General features: G+C 45.5%; 1 protein-coding gene across 4 annotated transcripts; it reads right to left on the bottom strand.

Annotated features, from left to right (window-relative positions):
• Positions 1–323: 323 nt before the first annotated feature.
• FHIP1B (FHF complex subunit HOOK interacting protein 1B) lies at positions 324–24,303 on the bottom strand. Of its 4 annotated transcripts, none has more exons than XM_081099229.1 (12): positions 24,188–24,303; positions 14,013–14,342; positions 13,242–13,880; positions 12,738–12,896; positions 12,464–12,550; positions 12,091–12,258; positions 8,108–8,187; positions 7,760–7,923; positions 6,557–7,336; positions 3,641–3,819; positions 3,322–3,484; positions 324–846 (listed from the first exon to the last, which is right to left on the bottom strand). In XM_081099229.1, the coding sequence occupies exons 2-12, from the start codon at positions 14,148–14,150 to the stop codon at positions 485–487; spliced, it is 2,919 nt and encodes a 972-aa protein (XP_080955355.1). In that variant the 5' UTR covers positions 14,151–14,342; positions 24,188–24,303; the 3' UTR covers positions 324–484. The 4 variants fall into 4 exon arrangements, with proteins under 4 accessions (XP_080955355.1, XP_080955353.1, XP_080955354.1 ...); XM_081099227.1 differs by having other exon boundaries at positions 7,718–7,923; positions 12,058–12,258; positions 24,188–24,286; XM_081099228.1 differs by having other exon boundaries at positions 7,718–7,923; positions 24,188–24,286.
• Between the last annotated feature and the right edge of the window lie 651 nt (positions 24,304–24,954).

Raw genomic sequence — 24,954 nt, 5'->3', positions numbered from 1 at the left:
ATTTTGGATATTTATACCATTACCTACAGGCATACAAAATTATCCACTTAAAAATCAGCCTGCTATATTTGGTCAAACATTTAATTAACTCACCCCTAATGTCTTGTCAGGGCCAAACCAAGTGATTTCGAGGTCCTTATACGGCCTGCGGGCCAGCCAGACATTCCCCAACCCTGCTCTAAGGGAATAAGGAGTACCTTGAAACTTTGGCATCAATGTTCTCACCATAAAGAAAATATCCCTGACCAATTTCCCATCTATGTACAACCTTTTTGAGTACCAGTCCCATAGAAAAAGGGTGGGAAAGAAGAATGAGCACAGAATAGAGATTTCCCTTTTATACATATTGCAACAAGTTCTCCATAAAACATTCATCTGAAATAAATTAAAAAGTCCTCTTGCCACTCCCTCCAAACATAAAAAGGAGCCTGTACCATGGCCCCAACCCAGGCCACTCAAGGCCCTGATTGTCCATGGGAGGAAGTTAAGGATTGAGGGGCCCGAAGCCTGAGACAGGAGGGACATTCCCCTCCTCTGAAGTATCCAACAAGAAAGGCGAGGTGACAGCATGGGCCTGGGAGATGGCAGCCAACTCCTTGAGAAACTCCGGGAAAATGACTGCACAGTAGACAGCATTCTTGACTCGCAGAGCCTCACCTTGGCGCTCAGTGGCCCCGGCCCGGGGAGGTAGAACCGGAGTGGAAGCCCCAGGGGAGCCCCCACCTAGGCCAAGTCCTGTGCTGTCTCTCCCAGGCTGATGAACCAACTGTGCCGCCTGCCGGGCCCGGGTTGGACTGTGTGCATGTCGCAGGAGCAACTCCCCCAAGGATGGCCTCCGGCTCTTCACTACAAATAAACAGAGTGAAGGTGCAGAGGTCAGGCAAACTCCCTTAGTCTAAGAGCTGAAATTTCCCCACCCCTCCTAGGTGCATGGACTTCTCAACTAAGAGTCTAACTAACACCAAAATGCTGCCTGCCCAGCCTTCTTCCCTCTATCCAGCCTCCCCACCCAGCAAACCATCCTCCGTCTTCCCAGTCAGTTAACACTTCAGCCACTACACTCCCAGCCAAGATCCTTCCTTTTCCATGACCCTTCACCCTGAGGGATTCTCTTACCTCTCCTCTTTCCAATGACTATTCTACCATCACCAAGCTGCTTCTCCTCAGTCCATAACACGGCTTTACATCATACTTCCTATCACCCTCTTGAACTAGTCAACCACTTCCACCTTCCCCCATCTATCTCACCTGACCCATATCCTCTCTCTTTCAATGCCCACAGATGCTACCTATGCAATCATATAGTTCAGTGACTTTATCATTTCTGTCATATTACACCATCTATCCAAGATCTGCTCTCCTGTGCCACTTCACCTTCTACCAGTCCCTCTCCTATATTCGCCAGAGCCACCTTCCCACTGGTTGTGGCCAGACAGCTTCATGTCAGCTTAAACTCAAATAAGCCACTTATAATATTGACTTCTTTACTCTAATTCTCTGTCTAGATTCCTGGCTGTGGATCTACGTCCATACCTAGGACATAACTCTAAGCATCTAGTCTCTAGATCATGATATGGTTCCCTTTCTCTGCCTCTAATTTTGAGTGATGTTGGACAGATTTATTAAAGTTGGCATTCAGAACTCTTCACCACACAACCAGGCCTACACTCCTCCAACCTCCTCTCAAAACTCTCTAGACCTGCTTTTGCACCCACATCTAGCTGCTCTTCCTGGAACCCTCCAAGCTCTTGCCATGCTTCTGTAGCCCTCTCCACCTTAATTCTGCCCTCTCTACAGTTTCCATCCTTGGACTAATTTCACTATCTCCACCTCTCTGAAAAATCCTCTCTGATTTTCCCTCCACTGATTTCCCATTTCACTGCCCTAATCACACTGTATTACTAACTTGCTTACATGTCATCTATCTCATACACTAATCTGTGAGCTTAGGGCTTGGACTCTGTCTCATTTACCTTTGTATCACTGGCCCCTTCACAGAGAACACAGTACTAATAATGTGGAAGGAAGAAATATGCACAGCACTAGACCATCAGGAAATCATGCAAAGGAACTTCCTGGGTTTTCACAGCTGCATAATAACCCTTCTAAGGCTCTCTAACCGCTCCATGCACTTTTTTCCTTAAGCCCCATTTAACATCTGCACTCTTGGTCTTGGCATATTATTTCGGCTCCTTCTTTGAGTAACAAAGGGTGACTTCAATACCCTAACTTTCCCTTCCACACCTCACAACTCCTTTGATACATATCATTTCCTCCTTTCAATTGCCCTCATTTGCCTCAAAGGAGGAAAAAACCTTTTCCTATCCAAAGTTAATCCTTCCTACTGCTCTAGATCACACCACCTTTGGGACCTTGCTCCCCTGGTTATGAGATTCCTCTAGTCTCTCTCTCCCCTCCTCTCTCTCCAGACTGTTAGCTCTTTGAAGGCCAAGATCTCATCTTGTCCCTCCCTGAGTCCCCTGTATCAAAGGCAATACATAACACATATGGCAAGTGCTCAGATATTTGTTGATGAAAGATTTAGATTTAAAATTTCCTTCTTTCTTATACTTCACAAGCACTCACCAAATTCTGGGGTTACTTCCATCCCATTTCCACCTTATCAAATTCTTCCTTTCTATTTCTACTATTCTAGCCTTAGAGGTCACATCCTAAATACATTTCCTCCTACCTCCAATTCACCTAGCACATGAACTAATATACTTACCTCTCCACTCCCAGATCTAAGAACGTCCAACGGTTTCTCACAGCCTGAAACTTCACAACTTCTACCTAGCCCAACTTCAACTCTGAGAACCTTCTGTTCTAGTCAATCTTTCTAGCCTTACTACCAACTGTTCCACCACCTTCCAAATCCCCTGCTCCAACTAGGTAGTTCACGCCGTTTCCTAAACAGAGGAATAAGGCCATCCCACTCCTTGCCTACCCAAATCCAAGAGCAAGAGAGCAGATGTCAAATGGGGCTTAAGGAAAAAAGTGCATGGAGTGGTTAGAGAGTACCATCAAGCCCATGTCAAATGGCACATCCTTTACAAAGCTGTAACAATATCTAACCTAGAGACTACTCTGTCCCCTTGCCTGTCCCCAACTACTAGAGCAGTTCTTGCTGGTACTGCTGATTTGGCTCTTAGTGGACAGAACTGTATCCTGATAAGAAGCCTGAAAACAAACACCAAAACTCAATTTGTTGCCAGTTCCCAGTTCCCAGCACAAGGCTTCACCCTTAATAAGTGTTCACTTGACCTACATTAATTAGCTGTGTAGGGAGGCTCAGGAGAGGGGTGGTAGAGTAGGCTTTACCTAGAGAATCAGAGCGGCGAGGAGCAGGTCCTGCTGCAGGGCCCTCAGCCCAGTCCAACTTGCCACGAGCAATGAGGTACTTCTTGGCTTTGGAGAGCAGTGCTGGGAAGTCCTCCTGGGAGGCCGCAAAGCTCTCAATCTTATTCTTCACGGAGCCCAACACCTACAAAGCACAACTTCATGATATCTCTGTGTAGCGCTAGACAGACATTCCTTTCTAGAAACAGTGGGCCTGTTCCCAGCCCCCCAGGGCCACTCCAGCTGCGGGCCTGGCCCACCATGGAGCCTGGACGCACCCATGCATGCATGCATCGCACACCTGCAGCAGGGACTTGACACTGGGCTGGAAGACCATGTTGGTGTTGAGCAGGAAAGAGCGGAGCAGGGGCTGGGGGTGACAGGCCAGCTGGGCCACCAGCCCTGTCAGCAGGAAGTTGACATAGACGGAGTTCTGCAGCATGTTCTCAAGTTTGGCAAAGAGCACAGCCATGAAGGGGCCTGGGGGAGGTGGGCACAAGGATACAAAGCCTGAACACAATGCACATAGCAACCATTCCTCCCCAAAACAAGAGACCCCAGACTAGATGATAATTATTTGTATGTCAGTCTTCGGGTATGTTTAAATATCCTGTGACCACCTATTCTGGAGAAGATAAAATGGCAGACACCATATAGATGCACAAGAGTCCAGATACTAGCTTTACACACACTTGAGCTGAAGAGGCAGATTGTAGACTCTGGAGTCAGAAAGAGCTGGTTTCAAATTTCAGCTGTATCCTTTACTACTTATTGGAGGAGTCAAAACTCTCCAAGAATAGTTTCCTACTTGGTAAAATAAGAAAATATACCTACTTATAAGGTTATTAAGAGGATAAAAAGGAGACTAACATAAAGCATTTAGTCTAAAATATAGCAAATTATAAGTATTCAATAAGAACTATAAGCTACATAACATTTCACAGGTCTTTTTAAAAGCTTCATCCAAGAGGCACAACAGAAGAAAGAATGAGAAAGTGAGTAAAACCAAAAGAAATCAGGTTACACACAAAACAGAGGATAACATTAGACTTGGGTCAAAAAGAAAGCGAGGAAGTATAACAAAGGCAAACAAGGTGACTATATAGGCCAACTTAAAGTTGGGGAGAAATCTTTGGAGGACCAGAGAAGAAATCAGCTCTTCTGAGGAGCTGGGAATCAAGAAGGTGGAAAAGAATCTGTAGAAAAAAAGAGCTTGAGAGTTGAGAGCCAGTGAAAACCAAGTCACGGCAGCCTCTTTCATAGGAGACAGAATAACAGAAGGGGTTAGATAGTTCCACTGGGAGAACTGGCCTCAATGAGCCAGAGCCCCAGCCTGAGCACTCCAGACCATCACAGTCTGTCTGACCAGAGATCTATGGGGAAAAGAAAGTGTACCTAAAAACTGCACTATGAACTGAAACAGGAGAGCAATGAAAGGCAAGAGGCAGTGAATCCTGGAAAATATTTTAGAATGTTCTCCACTTCAGATGCACATAACTAGCCTTGGCTCCAAAACAACTCTAGCTTAACAGGGTCCTAAGATACCCCATAACTTTGTCCTCCTGTTCCTCTCATTTCCTGGCACTTTCTTATAAAAGAAAATTCAAAACGCTCAGGTGAGTTCACAAAGTAAGAAGGTATAGCTTCAATGAATGCTTCAAAAATGTGATAAAATCTGCATGCCACCTTCTAGTGGTACTGAGCAGAAAGTAGCAAAGCAAAGACTAAATAAATAACTGAAAATACATAGTTTCTGAAGCCTGCAAGAGGGAGTCATCATGAATCCCTGATGCTGTGCAAGCAGGATGGCAATATATCTCAGGCCCAGTCAGAACAGGTACTGATCAAGGCATGACAACTAGACTACAAACAACAAGAGATGGGTGGTTGCCTTGGTCAACCAATATCTGCCATGCACTTGCCCTGGCTAGTGTGGCTTATTGGTTAGGCATCATCCCATGGATCGAGAGGTCATGGGTTCAATTCCCAGTCAGGGCACATACCTAGATTGCGGGTTCGATCTTAATGGGGGCATATACACCGCAGCACATACAAGAGGCATCCGATGTTTCTCACATCAATGATTCTGTTTCTCTCCTCTCTCTCTCCCCACCCCCCACCCCCTTCCTTTCTCTTTAAAATCAATGAAGCATGTCATGCTTCATTGAATATGACATGCTTCATATATATATCTGCCATGGACTCAAAAGATGATAATCATAGTGAAAAGCTACCACCACCTGCTGAGTTCTCACAATGTACCAGCATTGTAGTAAATGATTTACATGCATCAATGGCATAGATGGGACCTTAATTCAAGGTATGTCTAGTCCAAAGCACTACACTGCTTCCCAGAGGTGGTTTTTGGTTCATTTTTCTTCCCCCTCACACAGGTATAGAGTAAGAATAAGAACCAGCTGAGGGCTGGGCTGGATAGAACCAGCTCTCAAACAAAAACAAAGAGGAGTTAGCCTAGACACTCAGGTCAGGTCTAGCTCCAAGGGCATCCTGCAGAGATCAAAAGAACTCAGCAGAGGAGCTCAGGGCCACACTTGATCATCTGCCCTAAAGAGGTATTTTACTATCTGCGTCATTCCTTATTACTAATCATAAATCTTTAAGTCTTATTAGACAGTAATGGCAACCAACAAGGTGCAAGGACAGGGAATAGGAGAAACTTGAAATTCAGTCCTTCTGAGAAGAGGCTGGGAGAAAGGAGGCCAGGGATGGGTAGGGGAAGAACACCAGAAGATCCTGGGCCACAGAAGAGCTGACAGGAGAGCTAAAACCCAGACAGATACCTGGTGGGGACAGCATGATTTACAGATAGGTGCCTCCTACACAAGGCAGCAGGTATGTCTTCCACATGGTTCGGATATATTGCTGTGATCCACCAGAAAGCACCAGACAGAAATATCCCAATCACAAATCCCAGGAAATAGCCAGAGTGGGGAAGAGGAGGAACATGCACACAGGACAGACATACAAGGCTCAGACGTAAGTCAATACTCAAAACAGCACAAGCGTGGAAGATGTACACACAGACACAAAGACACAAGAATGACATAATGTGAATCTGGAAGGAATGCAAGCAAAATGGATGATGAGCTAGGCAAGTACACAGAAGTGACATGGCCAAGAAACCTCAGAAACCAGCATAAACACTTCAAAAACATGCAAAGTACACAAAGGAGAAGGCTTAGGCTAAGTAGCTTACCAGTGAAGGGCTGGCTTGGCAGCGGGTTGAGAGTCCGCAAAGGGCTGTTGAGGAAGGGGCAAGGGGGCTCAGGGGGACAGGTGAAGCTTGCGTAGGCCTCCTCCTCCTCAAGAGGTAGTGGAGGCTCTAGGGGAGGCTCTGAGCTGGCCCCCCCATTACTCAAAGCCACCTCCAGATCCCGGAGCTCCTGCCCAAAGCCCTCTAGTCCTGCTATGCCCTCAGAGGTGCCCTCTGGCAGGTCCCCTGCTCCCTCCTGCGGCACCCGACGAACTTTCTTGGCCCCCTCAGGCCATGGTCCTGGCATCCCATTGAGCTGAGGAGGAGGCAGGTGGCCAGGGCCCTCCCCTGCACCCCCAGCCAGTCTCCCACTCCCCAGCTCCTCCTCCTCCCCTTCTCCCACATTGTCCTTGTCCTCCTCAGGCAGTAAGCTGCGTTTCTTAGTCCGGGAGCCAACAGGACTGGGCTCAGGAGGAGGCCGCTCGCCATCATAGGGAGCAGACCAGGTACGGCAAGCTCGGACACAGCGGTCCACACCACGGCGCGCCTCACGCAGATACTCCAGGTAATTGTCTTCCAGTTCACCAGGCTCCTCTGCAGGGCTTGGCCTTCGGCCAGGGCTGGAGGCGGGGGATGAAGCAAGCCCTGGTGAGCGAGGGGCTGGGGCTGGGGACTCGGAGCCACCTAAACTCTGCTGTCGCAGGAAGAGAGCCAGACGAGATGGTGTAGAGGGCCGGGGTACGGTCACCACAGAAGAGGAGTCAACACTTGGGCTTCCGGGGCCTGCAGATGGGAAAAAAACATAAGAAGGATCGAAGAGACAGAGGCCCAGGAAGAAGGATGAGACATCTAGGGAAACTGAGGGAGAAGGTAGCGAGGCAGCAGAAACATGGTACAGTTCAGACGGCTAACGTTCCGCCCTCCAAATGAAGCTTTTCCTCCCCCATGACTCCATCTCACCACCACCACCACCAAAGGAACAATGGGTACAGAAAGAATACTGGACTAGAAAGGAACAATTTACCCCAAAGCTAAATTTCTGTGGTGAAGTTAAGGATCCACCCTGCAAGATTCCTCATGTACTTCCCCAAAGATAGAATGCCACTCATGGCCACCTCCCTAACCCTCCCTTCTTGTTAGGCTCCCCCAGAATCCAGGCCATACCCGTGACGTCCTCCCTTCTCCCTGACTCTCTGCTAGGCCCACCTCGTGCCCACGAGGCATGCTCTGGACGGGGTGGGCTGGGGGCACAGTGCCGACAACAGCGTGGGATTAGGGAGAGAAACTTGTCTGCTGCTCGTCCATATAGATCCACATCACGCACAGCTGGCTTCTGGCTCAGCATCACATGGTTGCACGGGACAAGATACCTAGGAAAGACAAGAGAAAAAGGATACAGGATAAGTCAGGAAAGAAGGACCGGGTTTTGGAAAACATCAGGCCAATGGAATTGCCTCCAAGAGGAAACACATGAGCAACCCCAATACAAGCCATTGCCCCAGCAATGCACAGGATTCAGGATCAGCCATCCCTCAGCCCTGACCGCACAGGTACCTGAGAACCAGCTGCAGCAGGACATCCTCACAGCTGAGGTTCAGCAGGGTCCTGAAGAGACTGAGAGAGACCATGCAGAGCTGGAGGGGTGGGAGAGGAGGGAAGGAGTCACCATAAGAGCTCTCTACCCTCCATGATGTTTCCCAAATGGGAACCCTCCCAGACCCTGGCCCAACCAACCACTCCTAGAACAACAACGTGCACAGGGCCTAGCATATAAAAGTCATTCAATAAATGATAAAATGATGTTTGTGGGCAAGACTTCACTATTAACAGATAGGAATGAACCATATGTCAAAGTCAATGTATTTCTATAGACCCGTGGTCGGCAAACCGCGGCTCGCGAGCCACATGCGGCTCTTTGGCCCCTTCAGTGTGGCTCTTCCACAAAATACCATGTGCGGGCGTGCCCGTACAGTGCGATTGAAACTTCGTGGCCCATGCGCAGAAGTAGGTATTTTGTGGAAGAGCTGGTATTTTGTGGAAGAGACACACTGAAGGAGCCAAAGAGCCGCATGTGGCTTGCGAGCCGAGGTTTGCCGACCACTTCTATAGACCATACACATATCAGCAAACACTCTAGCTATATTCACCAGTCAGCAGAGATTCCAGCAATACTTAAATAGAATGAATATCCATGAAAAGAGACCCTAGGAAATACTAAAACTGAATAAGTAACAAGATACAATAGCAACATGATAACTAGGTGAATACCTGTCAGCAGAGATTGTAGCAGCACAGTAACTGAATGCCTACCAATAAGAAAACAGAGGGAACCTGGAAAAATACCAGCTGGGATAAGGGCGGGGCTGTGAACAGGTGGCAAACAGGCCGTGAGTCACCTCTCCAATACCAGTGTTATCTCTCAGAAGGTAGGCTAAAGAAAAGCTCAAGGGCAGCTGACAGGAAAAGGAAAAAATAGGTGGGTCCATAATAGGGGAAAGCTTTTGTTTTAGAAAAGAAAGGGAAGAGAACAGACACACGTAAAGTCTCCCTCATTCTGAATCCCCACAGCACTTTGTATAAACTTCCCTTATGGCAAGTATGTCAGACCTTGAGCTCCCTAAAGACAACTATTGGGTCTCAGTCTAGGGCACTACATGCATAGTCTAGGTGCTCATCATTTACTAAATGAGAATTAAAAGACAGCCACAGTGGGAAAGAGATGAGATAGCAGTTCACATTTTGGACAGCATGGTTGTCTAAATGACAATTTTAACTGGCAATAAAAACATTCGGACTCACTGAAAGGTCCTAATCTCCAGAACCTGCAAATATTTTGCCTTACATGGCAGAAGGGACTTTGCAGATATGATTAAGGGTAACAGAATTTGACATGGTTAGATAATCCTGGCTTATCAAAGTGGCCCAATCAAATCACAGGAGCAAGCAAAGAACCTTTTCCTGCTAGGTTCAAAAAAAAAGCGGGGGGAAAAAAGCGGGGGGGAGAGAGATTTGAAACATGAGAGGGACTCAATCCACCATGGATGATTTTGAAGATGGAAGAAAAGGACCCTAAGCCAAGAACTGGTGGGCCTCTAGGTGGAAATGGTCCTCAGCTGACAGCCAGCAAGAAAACAGATCTCAATCATAACTACAATGAAAGAAATTCTACCAAAAAGCCAAATGAGCAAGAATCTTCTCCTAGAGCCTCCAAAAAGGAATGCAGCAACCGCAACACTGACCTTAGCCTGGAGAGATTGTGGCAAACATATGACCTACAGAACTGTACTATAATAAATTTATGTTGTTTTAAGTCACTATGCTTGTGGTAATTTGTTATTACAGCAATAGAAAACTAATACAAATAGGCAGACAGGCTGGCTAGTGAGCATGCTTTACTTTATGCCACAAATGAGGCCACAGAAGTTATGAAGTTCAGACAACAGAATCAAACTTTAAAAGGCCAAACAACAAAAAGGAAAGATCTGCATGATCAACACAGGCATCCTGAAATCAGAAGAGATCTGGTTCATCCAAGAACCAGGAATCAAGGTTCCTGAGGACAGGGGACCAAATGTGAGGCTAACAGAAACATATGCTAAAGACAATGAGGGAGAACCAAAGAAGTTAAGATTAAGACAAAAGCAAGATGGGTACAGGCCAGCACAGAAGAAGAAGAAAATGACCTAAAGAAGGAAATCAACAGTCCCAAAACATAAACAGGATATTCCTTGAGGTCAAACATAAGCATAGTGAGAAATAAAATTTTTTATATCTTTGTAAAATTAAAGTTTTGACATCTATTCTCTTGGTTTATACCAGTAATTCTTAACCATGACATCTATCATAATTACTTTTTGAAACATTTTTAAAAATACACATTGTACGTCTACTCCCAAAGATTATAACCCGAGACATCTAAGGCAGAGCTTAGAACCTGTTGTAGTTATTTTCAAATTTGGAAGTGTATACTTGATTCAAAACACTGGTCTGATCAGAATGAGATTCAAATATCTCACATATACTCTAACTTAGCTATTCAAAAACCTCACCTATACAAAACGTATCGATCTGGGAACCTCACCTACCTGGAACCCTACTATCAAGTACGTCAATTATCTAGAACAGTTCTCTAGAACCTTTCATGATCCAAGAACTTCTGTTTTAAACACAAGGACCCAGGGAACTCCAATTATTTATAATTAAAGGAAACCAAAATGACTGCAGAGCTAAAATAAATGCCATGAAGTCCATGGTTAAACTAATACTTTACTCTCCCAGAAAGACTTCAGGTCTTTATCACTTGGAAACTATTTGCTCCTGTTTTATATACATTTCTATTGGTTAAAATACAAACTTCTTATCATGGTCTGAACCCTGCCTACTTCTCTACTTTCATCTCATTACCTTCTTTCCCTTGGTCACTACACCGCCAGTCACACTGGTCTTTCATTTCCTCAAATACATTAAGCTCTTCCCCATTCACTGTCCTTTGCATGTTGCTCCCTCTGCCTAGACCAGTGGTTCTCAACCTTCCTAATGCCGTGACCCTTTAATACAGTTCCTGATGTTGTGGTGATCCCCAATTTCATTGTTACAAATTGAACATAATTAAAGCACAGTGATTAATCACAAAAACAATATGTAATTATATATGTATTTTCCGATGGTCTTAGGCGACCCCTGTGAAAGGGTCGTTCAACCCCCAAAGGGGTCGCGAGCCACAGGTTGAGAACCGCTGGCCTAGACTATTCTTCCATTTGCTCTTCAATAAGCTACCTCTCTCATGACCTTTAAGTCTTAGCTCAATCTCACCTCCTCGAAGAGGTCTTTTTGTGTGGCTTTTTTTTTTACCACCATTTTATTTTATAAGCACCCTGTTTGCTTTTTCATTACAATGACTACAATTTTCAATTATTTCAGTAATGTGTTTGTTTGCTTATCTATCTCCTCTACACAGGAAGCACCATGAAGTCAGCATCCGTGTCTACCTAATATACCATTATATACTCAGTACCAGAGAACAGTATGGCACATAGTGAACAATCAAGAGGAAGTAATGTAAGTAGATAGATGGGTATGTACCCCAAGTTATAGCAGCTCAAATGCAGCAAATACAAAGGGGGAAAAAGATAAGCATGCCAGTAGCAGCTGGGCCAGCTATCAAACCTGAAAAAGCAATCTTAAGTCACCTAAAACAGGCCACAGAACACTGCATGACTATTTCATGTCAAAGATGTATCATGTCAACGATACATCCCAAGTGTAGTAAAATGGAAAAACCTAAAGCCATGATGAGCACCCAAAGTCATCCAGAGAAGGAAATTGTGTTCTAGAGTCATAAATTACAGAAGCAGGGAGGCATATTAAAACCTGTACCAAAATGGTTAAAAGTTAAATAGTAGAAAGTAAATACTGTCAACTTTAAAGTGACTGCTGGAGACAAAGGCCAAAGAAGGGCAGTGACACCCTCCCAGAACAAAGGTCAGAGAGAGAAGATGGCTCACCCAAGTAAGCCAGGACAGAGGTAGGGGCCATACCCGGGAGTTGCTGCCAATACGGGCAACGAGGGTGTCAAGGATGGTGTGGGTGTCATGCCGGTGTAATAGCAGGAATCGCAGGAAGGTACGGAGCAAGGCAGGCTCTGAAATACTCCGTAGGAAAAGTTCCAGATAGGCGGTACTGGCGATCATCTCCTCCACAGAGGTCTGGATGAAGGGAAGGGAAAGTTTGGAAATTTAGGGCTTCCCTGCACATATACTGGAGTCATTTCCCGAGTTTTAAGGAGGAACTAGGAGCGGACAGGGAAAAGGGGATGAGTACCTAGACCATCGTTTCCCACATTCATCCTGGCGGTGAAGTTGCCATCATCAGCCTAATCCCCTATTCTGTCTTGCTACCCATGACTCTCACCTTGTGCAGGGCAGGGCCCATGACAGGTACCAGGAACCCATTATGGATATAATCAACCAGCTGCTTCTGCACCAGAGGGTGAGCCACCTACAGGGGTACGAGAAAGAGGAAGGAGGATTGTGAGGGGAGCCACTGTCTGAAAGGGAATAGAATGGTACAGTAGGCACCCTACCTTCAAGATGACAGAACAGCAGAACTCCAGGGAATGCACCCCCTCCCACTCCATCACCACAGAATGCCCAAGCGCCAGACCTGCTGAGAACCCCAGTCCCACCTGAATGACTGCATTGCAGAACTCTAGGGAACTCATGAAGAGTGCAAGGGCTGGCACTCCCAGCCAGTCCTCCCGTCGCAGACAGTGCCAGTCATCCCCTGGAACTTCAATCTTTCGGGGCAATGAAGAGTACAGGGCACTCAGCCCTGTGGCCAGCACCTGGGGGCCATCCCCAAGGATAGGTTACCAAAGGTTCACACAATATAAGAAAGGGGAACAGGGCAGCTATTAACCCAGAGTTTTGATTAGAGTAAGGGGAAGGTCTATGACCAGAGCAGGTATTTAATTACCCAACATTCCAAGACAACCTGGAAACACTGGCCCATGTAGAGCCTTAGTTCCTGCCCCATGCACCTAAGCCATGGTTTCATCCCCACCCAATTCCAGGCATTCCTTTCAAAACCAGGGTCTACTTCCTGAGGAGAGCCCTGATACACAGACCCTCTACATCTCCGATCCAGTGCCACACACCATATCCTACCCCCCATCCCAGGAGGTGCTGACCGGGCAGAAGTAAGAGTGATCTGCGATGTAGCGGCCCACGGTGGGGCTCCCAGCTGACAGAGCCATAAGCAGGAGTAGGGCATCTCGGGCCTGCTGGCCCAGGGTGCCCTCTCGATGGACGAAGGGAACAAGGCGAGAAAAGAGGAGAAGACGTGGAGCAGCTCCAGGCTCAGGAGGTGGCTGCAGGAAGAACTCAAGCAATGAAGGCTCCCGGGCCAGACACACACACAGCTGGCTGAGAAGTAGCACCAGGCCGTCATCCAGTGCTGGGCTACTGGGCACAGGGCGGCCACAGGCATCCAGCAAGGTCAGCAGAGCCTCACGAACTGGACCATGCCGCAAGAGTGGCTGGCGAGCTTCGCTCACCAGCATCTCAAATAATTTCAGTTGCTCAGCCCGCCGTTCCTCAACCCCATCCCCAAGCTCATCCCATTGAAGCTGCCAGGCCAACACACGGGTTAGCAGATCCTCGCGCAGAGCAAACTCCAGCAGGGGCCCAGGGGCATTGGGGGCTGAAGGGACTGCATGATCCTCTGCCAGCAGCGTCAACATCTGGTAAGTATGGTTGCGCACAGCACTGAGATCATCTGCACCCCCAGGAGCTACCCGAGGGCCTTGTCGCTCCAGGATTCGCACCACCTGGGGACACAGGACAGAAGATAGAGGGAATCTAAGATGATAAGGTGACTAAATGACACACTGAGAGAACAAAGAAAGTTAGGAGGACTCAGGAAGCCAGTAGACAAGACCCTTTGGCATATATTCTCCTACCTGGGACCAGTGATTCTTGAAGACCATAAGGCAGGTCTCAGGGTCAGCCACGACAGGGGTCTGCAGACTGGCCCCTTGAGGTACACGGTGCCCAGGGCCCCGGGAGGCCAGTCTGCTCAGCCAGTTCATCCTCTCCATGAGGCCAGCTGGGCAGGGCCAGCGGCCAGAGGACCACACTCTGAGAATTTGCCAGCTGGAGGCTTTCTCCACTTGTGTTTCCAGTCAGCTTCATCTGGTCTATAGGAGCCAGTAGCTGGCCATGGAGCCAGAAGATATACCAGGCTCTGAGTGACAAGCCCAGAGGTTGCTGACCAGTCCAGACTTGCAAATCTAATTCAAAAAGAGAGAATGGAAGAGATCAACAGAAGTTTGCCACTCTCTCCTACCCAGCAGGAAGAACTCAGAGCCACCACGCCACTGAAAATTACACACACACACACACACACACACACATATAATTAGCATCTTAAACTTAACAAGTCTAAAATAAAACTCATTTCTACCACTAAACCTATTATTCCCCCAGCCTTCCCTATCTCAATAAATAGCAACATTTTCACCTACATGATCAAGCCAAAATCCTGGATATCATCCTCATTTCTTTCTCTTACTTCTAATATCCAGTTCATCAGCAAACCCTATCATCTCTATCCTCAAAACACATCTCACTATTACAATAGCTTCCAATCTGGCATCCATACTTCCAGTCTTACCCCTGGGAGTCTATTCTACACACAAGAAGCAGAGTGATATTTTTAAAACCTAAATTATCTCTCTCCTAGTAACTATCCAATTTCCTTACCTTGGCCTATAGGGCCCTATATAATCTAATCTGTGCAACCTCCTACCATCCTCCTCCTCACTCATACTTTACTCATACAGGCCTTTGTGAATACTTCCCCATTCCCTCTGCCTGATGTGCTCTTCTCCTAATCTTCACGTTACTCAGTTCTTTACAAATGCCATCTCCTAAGAGAGGCCTTATTCAACAATTCTATCTAAATAGCACATCTTCCCACCTTCACTCTCTAACTTCCTGATCCTGCTTTCTTCTTAGCAGTTTTCACTACCTGAAATTATTTATCTATCATCCCACTAGAATGTAAGTTCAGAGAGGGCATAGTTTATCTGTTTTATTTAAAGTTGTATCCTCAGTGCCTGAAGACTCAATATCTGTTAAATATATGAATGCTTAAGTGAATGAAGTAATAAATGAATGAGTGAACAAATGAACAATCAAGAAATCCAGTCCTGATCTGACTACAACCCTCTGATACTGTTGAGGAACAAACTTGTTCTGCCTATCACAGTTCCCTCCCTAGAAGCCTACCCAGTAGGAAGCGGACAAATAGACCCTTAATGTCTGAATACTCTTAAAAGGTGGAAATGCAAAGCCAACTGAAAGAGCACAACAATTTTAACTCTACCAAGGAACACAGGGACACACTCCCATATACACACATATTCCCCACTCTTGTCAGATACATTCAACACTCACTCTTGGGGATATGACATGACACCTTCACTAAAGAAAGGGAAAAAGTAACAAAATAGTTGTTGGCTCACAGTTCCTTCTCCATCACACCTACCACCCCCCTGAGCAGTATTGTCTCTCAAGAAAGTAAAAACTTCAGAGGAAAGGTGTGGTTCAGTTGCCCTTCCTCTTTATACTCAACAAGGGCTGAAGAAACCCAGAGACCTGGCAACAGCCCCACATTGCCATCCTCTTCAACCCAGATATTCTCTCTCACCATTACCAGCTCACATATAAAGGAATGTAGCAACTATGCTTAAGGAAGCCTTCTATAGAACCGGAGACAGTGTGTATAACGGGTGGGACCAATCCTAAATAGCAAACAAGATTAACTCAGTATACATCCACACTGATAAAGTACTGAGCACTGTGCTGCATAAGCACTGGAAATACAAAAATGGATAAAAACTGCTGGGGGAGCATAAACAAAAACTCCAGTAAAAATTATGAACAGAGGGATTTACAAAAGTGCCGGGGGGGGGGGGGGGCCATAAAGGGAAGCAACTAATTCTGCCCAGGAGGTTATAAAATTTCAGAAAGGTGTTATCTAACTTAAATCTTTTAACAACAGATACTGGCCACAAAGAGAGCAGAGGGAAAGAAAGGCCTTCTTCATATTAAAAACAGTAGGTAAAAAAATATGGCACTATAAAAGAGCATAACGAATTTGAAGAACAGTTGCAAGTTTGGTGTGGCTTACAGATTATCTAGAGAAGAGAGATACAATATTGAGTTGAAGGGTAAATATGGGTGAAGGTTATAAATATCACTGAATATCATATTAAGGAGTTTGGGTTTTATCTATGGATACCCTAGAAACAAAGGAGGTTTTTAAACAAGGAAATTACAAGATCAAAATTGCCTTTAAAAATATGCCAGATAGCAATATAAGGTGGAGCAGAGAGACAGATGGGCGTGGACAATTTATAAGAATCTGTTTCAACAGTCTGTTTTAACCCATTGTATACCATGAGCGTCTGTAGAAGCAAGCAGCGGGCCTTCCCCACACACCATTAACATCTATAAAAAAAAAAATGTTTTCCCTAAGTGGCAGCCCTGACCAACTTTAAAATCATTTTCGTGAGAATTTTCAGCTGAAAATATTCAAGAATTATGAGTAATGTATTTACTTTTATAACATTCACTGCAAACTGATTTTTTTACTTAAATTCAAAATATCGTGGTGTGTAGGGATGGTTTCCATTTGGGACACATGGCAGTTAACTGGTTAAAGAAAAAGAAATGGAATGAACTAACATGGTAAGTTCAAGATTAGAAAAGAAAAGGTAAATCTGAGGTTCACCTCTATCTTAGCATGTCATATACTGAATTTATACCTATACTATATCTGCCATTAATAACAAGCTCCTTAATGAAAGTGACCATATCATTCATTCTTCCCTGAAACTCAATGGCAACATAGTGCCTGGCATTCAAAAATGCTTGTGGAACTGAATGATGAATTAAAAATAATTATAACAGCTAACACATACTGAGTACTTACTTTGAGTCAGGCTCTATTCTAAGCACTACATGTAGTACCTCATTTAAACCTAGGTGTACTATTATCTCCATTTTAGACATGGTGAAATCAAAGCCTAGAAAGGTTAAATAAATTGTCAAAGCGAGCCAGCTAGTAAGTGCAAGACTGGGATGCATACGCAGAAAATCTGCCTCTGGCTTTAACTTATTCATGAAATAAAAGCAACATGACATGGCAAACAAATGGAAGATAAAAGAAGATCTTAATATGAAGTATAGGAGACTCAGTAAAAGATAATGCCATTAACAAACTAGGAGTATACTAGTATAACAAAGGGAATTGTGTTTTAAAAAAGAGAATGAGTACAATTTTGACATACTTATAGGATATCTATCATGTCCAAGATTTAAGAAAGTAAAGGAGGAGGATTCTTTAAAAAAAAAAAAAAACTGTGAAGGTAATCAGAAATGGAAGGAGAAATCCAAGAAATAGTGGTAATCTAGAAATCAAGGGTTAAAAAAAATGTTTCAAGGAAGTGGTGTTTGTTTGTTTTTTTTAATATATTTTATTGATTTTTTACAGAGAGGAAGGGAGAGGGATAGAGAGTTAGAAACATCGATGAGAGAGAAACATCGATCAGCTGCCTCCTGCACATCTCCTACTAGGGATATGCCCGCAACCCAGGTACATACCCTTGACCAGAATCGAACCTGGGACCCTTCAGTCCGCAGGCCGACGCTCTATCCACTGAGCCAAACCGGTTTCGGCGGAAGTGGTGTTTTTACCATAAGGTATAGTCTACAGAGAGATTAAGTAGAATGAAGATTGAAAATGGTCAGTTGGTTTTAGCAATCGTATTTTAGATAAACTTAGGAAAGTAAATGGTTAAAGAATGACTAGGAGCTAAAGATGAGTAAGATGCAATTTCAGGAAATTTAGTAATACTAGGAAGGATGAAAATAGGGCAATAGTTTAAAGAAGCTGGGAGGGAGGGCGGGGAGTCAAGAAGAGTTATTATTGTTTGGTTCGGTTTGGCTTGGTTTGGTTTGGTTTGGTTTGGTTTGGTTTTGGATGGAGAGCCTCAAAGATATTTATCAAATGAGGAAAAGAAATCTGAAGAAAGTAACAGGTTATGAAGAAAGTAAATAAGGTGAGAATAACTGAACAAAAAATAAAGTATAGGATTAGTCTGAGAAAAAGAGGTATACTACTTTCTCTAAGAAAGATTAACAGTAATAAAGAATGGGTGCTACTTTAGGTAAATCCAAACTCTGAAACAGAGAAGCTAATATCTACCACTACCTCCTCCACCCAACCTTTTCTCCATCACGCACTCAGAGAGTGTTGGGGGGGGGGGGGGAGAAGAGAAGGGGTGAGAAGGTGGCAGAGACACAGAATGGATGCTCAGCCTTTCACACGTGCTTTTCTATAAACCATCAAACACAGTCATTCAAACTAGTAACCATCAGCAGCATGAATATACCAGAAAAGGACTTACCCATCTTCCCAAAAACTTACCGTCCCAAGTAGGCATGGGTTGGAGAAGGCAAAGACTACAGCTGAGAATCTTTTTACCAAGTCCCTGTTACTAGCCTTACTAGCCCTCTCACTGTTATTAGCCCTGAGAGGCTGTATCATCTCTGCTGAATCCCTTAAACTGCCCCTATCTCCATAAATATCATCCCTTTATTAATTTTTTCCAAACCTAATTTGTGTTATCTGCTATCTAAAAAGATCCTGACTGAGACAAGAGTATTACTGTTTACAGACTGCTTTCTCAGTCACATCTCATTTGAGGACTGAAAACAATAGAGGCCCTAAGCTCAAGAAAGAGAAACAAAAAGAAGTAGGTAAAGCATGAGTTCTGGAGTCCCTCAAGCAAAGGCTTGAATCTCAGTCCACATTTTCCAGCTATGTGACCTTAAATAATCACTTCACACATTGGAGCCTCAGTTTTTTCATCTATAAGTTTCTTATGAAATAAATAGTGACTGTTTTAGGAATTAAATAAGATAACCTATGTAGCACTCCAGGCATAAAGCAGGTCCTCTGAAAAAGACATTTATCTTTCCCCACTTCCTGCTCCTGATTCTGTCTCACCAAGGTGCCCTCATCTCCGACTGAAAGACCTAACCTGTGCTGGAATATCCATTCTCACCACCTCACACATACCCTAGGGAGCTGAAGAAAGGCCAAGCATCCAGTCTCGGCAAAGTAAGGCAGTAACATGTTCCAAACTGAACTGCTTCCAGCTTCTAGAACTTAATTCCAAAAATTAACAAACCTACTTTGCAATATACTTGGGGTGTCCACTTCTGCTCCACTGCTTAACTAACAAAGGGCACTGCTTACAGGCCCAAGGAGAACTGGCCTCCTGTACCTTTCCTCAGTCCCACCCCATCTCTTTACAAAGACCTCAAGGACAAGAGCCAGGCTGGAATCAGTGTCCCAGAACCTAAAAGCCAACACTTAACCTGGGCCCTGTTTCATATACTGCAGAAACACAAGAAATCATAGCTTGATGTCCCTTATCACCTAGACTTCCTCACTCCCTGTTAACCCTGTAAAGTTCAGAATAAGACAAAGAAGACTGTGGAATCACCACTCTATTACAGATTTACCTTCAGGTTCCAGCCACAAAGAAAAAAGGGGAAGAAGGCAATGATCTTTCAGACCCACAAATAGTCAGGCACTCTTCTTAGGGCCCAAAACACTCAGCAAGTGTTCACCAACCACAGAACAGCAAGCACAGGGCAGGAAGTGGCTCGGCTTCACTTATGAACCTTTGCCCTGGGAGAGGCAAAGAGGAAAAGGGAGCTGGGGGCAGGGATACACCTGCCAACATGTACAGCAGGCAGAAAGGGACCAGAATGACCTTCTAACAACAGGTCAATAAAATCCTAAGGCTCCTCCTCCCGCAGTGGCTCTTTCTAGGCAAGATGACTGATACTGATATAAGAGGTATGGGTGGGCTGTTATCCTAAATAGTGAAAATAGAAAGGCCGGATTAAAACCTAGTAGGAATAAGGGGATAGGGAGAATGGGGGAAGATCTACTCCAAAGAAGCCTACCAACCTAGAGCTCAGCTTACGTTATCTTGTCTATCCCTCTGCCTATGTGTGTAAAACAAATGGGCTATCAGTATATGGTCCTAACTCACTACCTTACCTCTCCCCAGGACCTCTGCTTCTCACAGGGAATCCTCTCATCTGACTCCAGCAAAGCACTTATAACTCACAACATGAATCACATCTTAACTTCCATTTGTAACAGTGAATCCCCATGTCTCACATGACTATCTCTACCCCTGCTGGGTATGTGTGCCAAAGAAGGTGTCATAAAAGAAGTGAGGCTGAACTAGATCTTAAAAATGAGTAAAGTTCACTGAGTAGAGAAGAAAAAGCATTTCTAGTAGAGGAAGCAGCTATTACAAAGATTTCAAGGCTCAAAAAAGTAACAAATGTGTTAAGGAACTGTGAACAATTTCTTCAAGCTAGAACACAGAGTAGGGAGTGGCAGGAGATGAGGCCCGAGAGGTGAGTTCAGGCCAAGTGATGCATATTAAAGAATTTGGATGTTGTCCTGCAGTACACAAAGAGCCAAAAGTTTTTAAGCTGAGGAGTTCCATGATCAAATTTGTATTTTTAGAAAGATCATTCTAGGGACAGACTAGAAAAAATCAAGTTTGAAGGCAGGAGATTGTTGGAGGTAAAATGTCTGGATGGGAGAGAGGAGGATGTAAACTAATGCTTTTAACAGTGAAGTTATAGCAGTGGAAATGAAGATAAAAGAAATAACAGAGAACAGAATGTAGTAAGATTTTAGTGACTGATTAAATGCAAGGACTGAAGGAGCAGAAATAATGGAAGATGACACCGAAGTCTGGATTGAGGTGGGGCCTACAGTGCAAAAGCATGCTTTCAGAGCCAAGACAATTTCTGTTCTGGACATGTTAAATCTGAGATACCTTTGGAGATGTACAGTAGATCCCTGAATACTTGTGTATATAACTGGAATCTAGGGAGAGACTGAGAGTACATACAGAGAAGTAATCACCTCACGATGCATTTTTTATTTCATATTCTCTCTCTAAATTGAAATTATTTTTTCATGTGTCTAACTTTCCCAATCAGATTGAGAATTCCTTGAGGTCATCACACCTGCGTGGCTAAAAGAGACCTCAGAGGACCATGTCTTCTTTATCTTATGATCTAATAAAATGTGAGCATCACACAGGCAGACTCTATGCTAAAGAAGTATTTGCTGAATGAATAAATGAATGGATGAATGAATGAATTTGTTCTCCCAGAACTTGGAAGAATGCCTGACACTAGCAGATGTGAAATAAATGGTTACACACGTTTCTATCTCTACATTCTCATCCTCATCTATGTTCCAACTTCCCAGATCTACCACTGAGCTGTATGTCATAAGTCAAAATCCATTATACTTAATGTCTGACTATTCATCAAAGAGTTCGTATAGCAAACAATAAGCTTACCAAACCCAGTGCTTTCTCCAAAATAATCCAGAACTTGGACAGTCCCAAAGAACCCTCTGACACGTGACTTGACTCATCCTGTCACTATCATAATGTGATCCAGGTATTATGTATACCTGTTCCTATGTCATTGCGACAATTTAAGCGGAACCCTCATCCCTGTCACCCTCAAACTAGAACAATTGCAAATCATTACAAAAAAATGCTTTCTGCCAGTATAATGTCCTCCATGTCATCACAACCCTTCCTATACGCCATGTGTCTTTTAGTCCACATCACCTTCACTCTCTATTACAAACTTTCTCTCTCCAAGTCACTCTTACTCTCAGAAGACCAAATTTGGGTTCAGCTTTGACACTGTATCAGTAGGTGACCTCTGGCTTCCTAATTTGATTCCTCATCTATAAAATAAGAATTCCTGCCCTTGCCAACTTCACAAGTTATCTATGTAAATCCAGTAAAATTTGAGATTGTGATGTGAAGTATAATACTGGTTCAGATGTCAGAAATTATATAGAATTACTATATAAAGACATGCTTCCTCAACATAATAAAACACTCTAAATGTCTGGAATTCACTAACCAGTAGAAATAATTTTCTTTTTTATATATATATATATTTTATTGATTTTTTACAGAGAGGAAAGGAGAGAGATAGTTAGAAACATCGATGAGAGAGAAACATCGATCAGCTGCCTCCTGCACATCTCCTACTGGGGATATGCCTGCAACCCAGGTACATGCCCTTGACCGGAATTGAACCTGGGACCCTTCAGTCCGCAGGCCGACGCTCTATCCACTGAGCCAAACCGGTTTCGGCAATAATTTTCTTATTAAAATATAGGGCTGTTACTTTTTATTTTGGCAAATAAGGCCATTTTTTTAAACCCACCATCTACTATCACCATTATTTCATTAGTGGGAGAGCACTTTAACACCAAAAGAACAGAAATAATTATCTCCAAATAAGTTTCTTTATGAAAAAACTCATGTTTCCTATGCAGTCTTTCTCTCCTTCCACCTTGGATGGATGAAAACTTTATCATGGGCTGGCAAAATCCTTGGCCCAAAGTTTAGGAATCACTGCTCTAAACCCTGTTGTGATACATATAGGTTCTACAGGGTTCTGACTGTCTGGGCAGGTTGCCAAAGGTTCCACCAGCATGAAAACCTGTTTGGCACCAGAGAGAAGCAATGAAAACATACCATGGGACAGAATAGTAGTTGGTTCTGATGCTGGGAATCGGGAGCAGAATGGGAACTTGGGCTGTCCCCAATTCTCAGAGAAGGGTCTAGATAGGGAAGGTCTCGCTCCTCCTCATGTTGGGGAAGGTGTCTAGCCTTTGTGGTAGACCGTCAGCACAGAGGTAATTTATTGGTGGGAAAGTGGCTATTATCGCTGAGTGCCAACCCAGCTTTCCAGAACTTTCAAATTTTTCCTGTGCATGTGGGTTGGCAGGGAGATAGGAAACCTGTAAAATGCTAATAAAGTGAAACCAATATCCAGTCGCAGAGGAAAGAACAAATTGCAAAGGTACAGAAGAAAACTGGGGGGGGAAGGGAGGGAGTAGAAGAAATGTTCAATATCTTGAAAGTGGTGATGACTTGACAGATGTAAACATGTCAAAATGCATCACACATGTATATTTTAAATATGAGCAATCTACTGTACCTAAAATTTACCTCAATAGTTTTTGTTTTCGTTTACCTGTAAGAATATGAGAGCAAAGGCTTCCTGATTGGGAGCCTAAATTTAGTGTCCTATGCAACGTAGAATCAGTGACCAAACTTGGTTAATCCAGTCTATATGACAACCACCAAAGCCCCATTGCTCAGCACAGGTGAGGAGCAGCGCGGGAGTAAGGTTGTCCAGAAGCGGGTGGAGAGAAAATCTAGGCAAAAACAGCCCCAAAGAATTCCGTAAGAGGGACCATCTTCAAGTTTGCAGTCCCAAGGAGGAACCGGAGGGAACGGGTCCCAGTGATTACTCTGTTGAAGACTAAGACTAAAAAAATAAAATTAAATTAAAAAAACAAACGATTTCATAGCTACTATCAACTCATGATGCCTTTCTTTTTTTTTTTTTTTTTTCCTCCGAAATGTGTAGGGCCCACGGGAGCAGAAGTGCCAGGTGCACAGCACTTAGACCTCAGCTGTCCTACTCAGGCTAGAACTACCGCTCTCACTGGCCAGGACAGTCCACTGCAGCAGCCTCGGAACCAAGCTCCCACCCTTACCCAAACCTCGCCACCCTCAGCCCTTCCTCCCGTGCCCCGCCCTCAGCTCCCTCCCCAAATCACTGCCAGCCCACCTTCGCCCTCGCCTCTCCCCCTCCCAGCACGGGCCTGACTCCCACACTCGGGTCCCGGGGCGGCCCTCACCCCTGCCCGCAGGAGCCCCCGCCCCTCCAGTTCACAAGTCCCTTCCACCGGGCCCTTCGGAAGGCGCCGCAGCCCCTCCTCCAGGCCAGCTCCTCACCTGCGCACACACCCCTATCTAACCCGGCTCCCCCACCTGAGACACTCACACCCGGCCGCTCGCCACACGCCAGCCCTCGCCCTGTCCCTTCACCACCCCTACAGTCACCAAACCCGGGGCCGGGATGGCCAGTGCCTCGTCCCCTCGCGCGCTCTCCGAGCCCTCCCACCCCTACTTACCGTTCACGCACGGAACCCGGACCTTGACCAGGCCCGACCGCCGTGGAACCGCTAGGTGAGTTCAGGCCGCCGCCATCGCTCTGGAGGCGCACCAGCCGCGCCCCGCCCCGCGCCCCACGCAATCCGCGCCCCCGCGCACCACACGTAACCGCCCAGAGACGCACGATTGGGCAGTGGCGCGCCAGCTCATTGGCTAGACCGGGCCTGAGCCAGAGCGTCGCTGCCCGTTTCCCGGCAACGGCCGAGCGCCGGGGCGGGGCCACCACGGCCTTCCGAGCGAGGAGTACCGCCTCTTCCCCCCCGATCCCGCCCCTTCATACTGTACACCCCGCCCCTCGGGAGGACTCCGGCATGTCACTGGGGAAGACCTCTGGGGAGGTGGAGGCCCACGGGCGAGGGGCGGAGCCTGGAGGGTGCGGGGGAAGGTCGATCCGCTGGACCGAAGGCGGGACTGACTTTAAGAGCCCGGAAAAGGCCTGAGAGCGGGGGATTAGGAGAGAGATGGCCTGAAAGAGACGAGCACGGAAGGGACTGAACCCCGGGTCCTGGGCGGTGCTTGGAGTGGAAGAGTGGGCGTGGAAGGGGCGGGGCGAGCACGAAAGGGCAGGTCTGGAGGGGGAGTGTCAGGGGGTGGGCGGGGCCTGTGAGAAGCGGTGCCACGGAAGGAGCTGACCGCTAACCATCAGGGTTGTTTTTGCTCCGACTGTGCGCAGGGCTTGGACAGTACCTGGGCGATGACCGCTCCTCTGGGCTGCTCAGCACTTTGC

Source organism: Myotis nattereri (genome assembly GCF_964212035.1).
Source record: "Myotis nattereri genome assembly, chromosome: 9".
Classification (NCBI taxonomy): Eukaryota; Metazoa; Chordata; class Mammalia; order Chiroptera; family Vespertilionidae; genus Myotis; species Myotis nattereri.
This window is presented reverse-complemented; position numbering and strand designations above follow the sequence as displayed.